The sequence below is a fragment of the Alnus glutinosa genome, chromosome 3 (assembly GCF_958979055.1).
Source record: "Alnus glutinosa chromosome 3, dhAlnGlut1.1, whole genome shotgun sequence".
Taxonomy (NCBI): domain Eukaryota; kingdom Viridiplantae; phylum Streptophyta; class Magnoliopsida; order Fagales; family Betulaceae; genus Alnus; species Alnus glutinosa.
This window is the reverse complement of record NC_084888.1, coordinates 23,657,640-23,663,426: the sequence shown is the minus strand read 5'-3', so window position 1 is coordinate 23,663,426 and position 5,787 is coordinate 23,657,640. Positions and strand designations below refer to the sequence as shown.

At 39.9% G+C, this 5,787-nt stretch overlaps 2 protein-coding genes across 3 annotated transcripts; one reads left to right on the top strand and one right to left on the bottom strand.

The window, feature by feature from the left end:
• Window positions 1-1,662: 1,662 nt before the first annotated feature.
• LOC133864584 (dynein light chain 1, cytoplasmic) lies at window positions 1,663-2,818 on the top strand. Its single transcript, XM_062300963.1, has 2 exons — window positions 1,663-1,947; window positions 2,284-2,818. Exons 1-2 carry the CDS (start codon window positions 1,810-1,812, stop codon window positions 2,434-2,436), a joined length of 291 nt encoding a protein of 96 aa, XP_062156947.1. The 5' UTR covers window positions 1,663-1,809; the 3' UTR covers window positions 2,437-2,818.
• Window positions 2,819-3,113: 295 nt separating this feature from the next.
• LOC133864110 (hydroxyphenylpyruvate reductase-like) lies at window positions 3,114-4,412 on the bottom strand. 2 transcript variants are annotated; one of them, XM_062300332.1, is made up of 2 exons: window positions 3,905-4,412; window positions 3,114-3,720 (listed from the first exon to the last, which is right to left on the bottom strand). In XM_062300332.1, exons 1-2 carry the CDS (start codon window positions 4,325-4,327, stop codon window positions 3,661-3,663), a joined length of 483 nt encoding a protein of 160 aa, XP_062156316.1. In that variant the 5' UTR covers window positions 4,328-4,412; the 3' UTR covers window positions 3,114-3,660. The 2 variants fall into 2 exon arrangements, with proteins under 2 accessions (XP_062156316.1, XP_062156314.1); XM_062300330.1 differs by having other exon boundaries at window positions 3,114-3,682.
• Window positions 4,413-5,787: the final 1,375 nt, after the last annotated feature.

Below are 5,787 nucleotides of genomic sequence, written 5' to 3'. Positions count from 1 at the left end.
AACGGCAGAAAAAGGACCAACAAATGGGCCAAAATCTAAAAAATGGAGTGAGCCCCACTTGGGCGATTGTTGAGTTGGCACACCGAACCTGACTCGTGCATGGCGTGCATGATATGATCTACCTTTTTTTTTCTTTTCTTTTCTTCCCCCCCCCCCCCCCCCCCCCCCCCATTTTTGGAACTTCAGACCTAGTGCATGTAGGTACTCAAGTGTGGACTTGAGCAGGGAGCAATCTTGTGTGACGCGCGCAAGAGAAAGGCGTATGGACCTCTGGGTAATGATTCGGTGTGACGCAGAAAATGCTAGACAGGTGAGCCAATTGAGCAACCAACCTAAGAGTCGAACGTGGAACCTCCTCGGGGCGTGTGTTAGCCATAGAGCAATAGATCGGCAGCTTCTGATCAAGGATCCGATGGTGGTTTTTTGATATAGGCTAATTGAGGAGGCACGATAAGATATCAGCTACGGCGCGTGGATTAACGAGTACAGCTACTAAAGGCCTGTGAGAGCGAGTTAATGGTGGGACGGTTATGTTCTGATTCTTTGCATCTCTGAATAAGTAAATGGACGAACCTAACCCTAATGGTCTGGGGCGTTACAGAATTGTTCTTACAAAAAAAAAAAAAAAAAAAAAAAAAACTCCCTTTAATTCTCTCGCGCGAAAATTCTTTGTGCTGTGCGGCGTCTCCCCTCTTTTATAAGATGAAAAGACGGTTAAAAAAACCCAACTTCAAGCCAGAGTAGGAGAGAGATTTTCAACAGCCGTGCGTTATGTATGTAGGAAAACAAAAGACTTGCAAAAACAATGGAGTACATGAGGTGACTTTTGACTCGAAGCCTATATATATATAGAGAGAGAGAGAGGATATATGAGATTCATAGATTAGAGTATGATTTCCAAATTTTAAGAATCTAGTGTGTCTGAATCATGATATGGTATCTTAATTCCTCGTATCCTGTTGATATTTTAGAGAAGGAAAATATGGTGCCCAGTTTCTTAATTTAGATATTTTCTCATCAAAGGAGACAAGTAGACTAACTGTACATGGTTTTCGCCCTAGCTCCCCGAGTTGCTTGCTTTAGGACACAGGCAAAAACCAAAACTTAGAATTAAAATTAACAAAAAAAAAAAAAAATCTAATTTTAACTGTGGGATACTAAAAATAACCCAATAAATCAATCTTAAGCGATGTCCCTGGTTTGTTTGGTTAAACGGGCCGGGGTTGCAACGAATTTGTTCTAAACCTGCACCATCCATTTTGACTACTAATTTAACAACTAGCTTCCAACAACATTTAGGCTTTATCCTTAGCCCCAGCAGCCTTTTCCCTCTCCATCGTTATCCTCGATCATGACTATATGACACAAGTAAGAGAGAGAGACATCATAATCCCAATATATATATATATTTTTCTGCGCCATCATAATCTGAATAGAACAACGTAGAAAAGCCCTGGAAGCCAGGAGAAAAATGGAAAGAAAAAAAAAGTTGGACAACGTGCCAGCTTAAAAAATTGCACACGTCCCTTGTCTATCATTTAATAATTAAAAAAATGAAAAAAATGCATAAAGGATAAATGAAAAAATTAAAAAAAAAAAAAAAAAAATTTAATATTAAATGACGGACAGGGACGTTTGTCTATCATTTCTCAATCCCTTTAGACTTGGAAGGGGGAGAGGTTTTTGTTTGAGAGCAGCAGAGAGGTTCCTGGCTTTGTCCTTTTAAAGCCTCATTTCTTGTACACATTTGAAAAAACATTAAGATTGAGAAAAGAGGTAGATAGTGTCTTGAGAGAAGAAGAGTGGAGGATGTTGGAAGGAAAAGCTATGATAGAAGACACAGACATGCCAGTAAAGATGCAAGTCCAAGCTATGGCTTCTGCCTCTCAAGCTTTGGATCTCTATGATGTCTTTGACTGCAGATCCATTGCTGCCCACATCAAAAAGGTACTCTCTCTCTCTCTCTCTCTCTCTCTCTCTCAAAGACAGAAAACTGAGAAAAAAATACTTTCATTTTCAAGTTCTTTTTATTCTTTTCTTATTTCCTTTTTCTTTTTGGCCGAGAGCAGTGCACAGTTAACATGACATAACCTCATGATTATGAACCTTATTTTGGTAAAGGAATAAATAGTTTTTGGGTACCATATAAAGGAACTACAAGGAAAGGGGAATATGGAAAAAGAAAAAAAAAATGTTAAAGAGAGAGTAGAAGATATTTCTATCCTATCATTTTTTTTTGTTTTTAACTTCTAAAGCTGAAATATGTGGTTGTATGATATGCAGGATTTTGACAAGACACATGGGTGTGGATGGCAGTGCGTGGTGGGTTCAAATTTTGGGTGTTTCTTCACTCATTCTGAAGGAACTTTCATCTACTTTAAATTGGAAACTCTCAATTTTCTCATCTTCAAAGGGGCTGCCTCCTCCTCTCCCTGATGCCAAGGCAGTGTTTGGTTGTAAAGAAAGTTGGACAGAAGAGGAGGAAAAAGTAGTGACACTACATTTTCCATGTCTTTTTTCTACAACGTGTGGTTTGTTGAAAAGAAGAAAGAGGAGGAGAAGAGAAAATAACAGAAATAATAGGGATAAAATTAGTATAGTATGGACGTGGCCACATGGAGACTTTTGGATTTTCCCGTTGTTGAGGTCCTTGTAATGCTTGTTGGGGGCATTTAGCAATGTACCATTTTTGTACATAGCTTAGTTGGCATGATGTTTATCTTCTTTAAATTATTCCTTCCCTTGTCTTGAATGATTGTTGGGTTGATGAGAAGAACACAATGAAATTAAATTAAAAGATTAAATTCAAGATTTAAAATTATTAATTTTGAAAAAGGATGTTTTTGTCTTATAGTGATGTCTCATTAGGTATCTAATGCCAGTGACTTTAGCTCTTTGTATTAGAACCGGTCACATTCTCTCTTTCTTTTGCCATCGACAAATAGAAAGTGTTACAAAAGTCCTCCTTACACACTCACCTTCTTACATGGAGTGGAACCATACCACATGAGCCCCACCCCATGTGAGAGGATAGGTGTGTAAAGAGTGTTTTTTTATCTTTTCCCTTAACAAATCAAGGCAACATAATATCCAACCATAAGTCCTGTGCCAAAAAAGTAGAAAAATGTCAATCTTTCTTTAGAGAAATGCTCCCAAAGGTCCAAAACATTAATGTTTGGAAGATATGGTGGCAACAAGCGATCAAATCACTGGAGTTAACAGTGGCTTCTTTAGAAAATGCGCCTCCAAGTTTTTGATCACAAGGACTGCCATTGCCTCACAGGTCTCCAGGGTGTCAGTCCCCACATGAGGCAGGAGAACTACATTACCAAGCGCAAGCAGCTGCTGAGGTACCTCTGGCTCATTTTCAAACACATCGAGCCCAGCCCCACCCAAGCGGCCTTCGAGGAGCGCAGACACAAGCTCAGGTTCATCAATGAGCGGACCGCGTCCAATGTTGATGAGAATGCCCTTTGGACCCAAGGCATCAATGACTTCCCGGTTGACAATGTGGTGGGTTTCTTGTGTCAAAGCACATGCAACAACGAGGATCTCACAATTGGCAGCCAAGTCAACGATGCTCCAGTAATACTTGTACTTTGTTTCTGGTCTCTCAGATCTTGAGTAGTAACTGATATGGCAGCCAAATGCTTCGGCTCTCTATGCAATTGCTGAACCAATCCTGCCCAACCCAATAATTCCAACAGATTTACCACTGAACTGGAACATAAACAAAAATAAATCTTACTCGCAGACCAATTAATTGAAGAATCTATCACCCCCAACATCAACGAGATTAAGTAAATTATGAGATATTCAAATTCAATTTCATGCTTGGAATCAATGAATCCAGAACTACCCATTTGCCAATCTGAAATCGATAATAATAACTCGAATTAATTACCTTGGTAGCCAATCCGAAATCGCGTTTCTTCCACAACCCGTTCCTCACAAACTGGTCACACTCACAAAGCCTCCTTGTAACAGCCAAGACCAACCCGATAGCCGCATCGGCAACATCATCGGTCAACACGTCAGGCGTGTTGGTAACCCTAATGCCCTTCTCCTGACATTTGGTCAGATCAATCTTGTCCAACCCCACACTGTAACTCGAAACGATCTCCAGCTTGGGCAGCGACTCGATGAGCTCTGCGTCGGCACCGATTTTGGTGTTCCCCACCAATGCTTTGATGGAATTGGAGTTGTTCTTCAAGAAATCATAGGGCGAGGAATGGGCCCAAAGTTTGAAGAGATTGAAGCGCTTTTGGAGTTGTTCTTCGAGGTATTCGGACATTGGGCAGGTCATTAGGACGCCTATGGAGTCCATTGGACGTGAACGTGAAGGAGAAATAGGGGAAGGGCTTCTTCTAAGTGGCCGTGGATAGTTATCTAGAAAAACTGCGGCTTGGGGGGATTGAGTTCGACATTTTTCTTTTCTTTTCCTTTTTAAGCATTAGGAGAATAAAATGAACAGATTTTATTATTATATATATATATATATATTTTAATGAATTGAATAGATTAAATTCTTAGACCACTCACAGTAGCTTATCTAAAATTTTATCTAGAATAGTTAACCAAAATCAACTTTCTCTAGTTTAGCTAATCACTTTTTAACCTCTTCTCCATCAGCTTATCTAAATTTCTTCTTTATTTTATAAAATAATCAATTTTAATATTTTTATTCATTTTAATTAAAAATACATCTCCACAAAAAAAAAACACATCACTCCGTTCAACGCCTTCATTACCGGACCAAAGTATGCCGATAGCCCATGAAATTCGACGACAAGTCGTACGGCTTGTAGGCCAAAAGAAGCACTAGCCCAAGTTCGCGGTGTTCAGGGCGAACCTACTGCGAGCGCGTAGGCACCAAACTCACAAGTGCTCAAACCGCTCGGGACCGTATCGGAGAGCGCGTTGGACGAGAGGTCGAGCTCCACGAGACCGCCGGAACTACATGCACCGGCAAGCCACGCGGCGATTTTCACCCTGGAAATTCGAAGCACATCCCTTTCCGTCTCTTCTACGCCGCCGGACTCCTCTCTCTCAATCTCTCTCACAACTCTCTCTCTCCAGCCCCATCCCACCCCAAATCACTACCCTCAGAACCCTGAGGATCAGGGGCTCCATCACGGCGAGGTAGGGAGGAGCTCCATCGTTTGAGGTTTGATAGGGAAAGGGAGAAGGCAGGAGAAGAGTTGGAGAGGAAGGTAGAAGATTCGAGAGAGTCAAAGGGAGAGAGAGAGAGAGAGAGAGAGAGAGAGAGAGAGAGAGAGAGAGAGAGAGAGAGAGAATGAAAAAAAAGTAATAAAATAATTATAGGTTTGTGAACAGTATCACACCACATGTGGCGTGATACTGTTCACAAATGCAGCATTCCTGTATTCTGGCGTTAGGCTACATAATCTGATGGAGTTGGCTTTTTGTTGTTTTGCTTGGCTACTTTAACTAAAAGAAGGAAATAGCTACTCTGCTGGGAGTGCTCTTAGTGGACTCTATTGCGCTTTCTATTTCAAAATTTTCACTAAAATTTGTTAAAAAAACTCAAAAAAAAAAAATTCATTTCAACAAACTCTATAATTTCTTTATTTTGACTTTTGTTAGGATTTCACTTTAAATTTAGCTTACAAATTTCATGAACTATATTGAAAATTTAATCATTTCTTTCTCATTTCACTTCACTTTCTTTTTTTTTTTTTTCTCTCTTCTCATTTGTGAGAGGTAATTGCTTAAAACCAATAAAAAAAATTAATATTTAGTTGAAATATAGAATTAATATTTGGA

Excerpts from the sequence above, each read along its gene's own strand:
- LOC133864584 (XM_062300963.1), top strand. The coding sequence starts at position 1,810 with ATGTTGGAAGGAAAAGCTATGATAGAAGACACAGACATGCCAGTAAAG. Across the intron at positions 1,948-2,283 it reads TTGCTGCCCACATCAAAAAG|GATTTTGACAAGACACATGG; the intron begins GTACTCTCTCTC and ends TATGATATGCAG.
- LOC133864110 (XM_062300330.1), bottom strand. The coding sequence starts at position 4,327 with ATGGACTCCATAGGCGTCCTAATGACCTGCCCAATGTCCGAATACCTC. Across the intron at positions 3,683-3,904 it reads ATTTCGGATTGGCTACCAAG|GATTGGTTCAGCAATTGCAT; the intron begins GTAATTAATTCG and ends TGGGTTGGGCAG.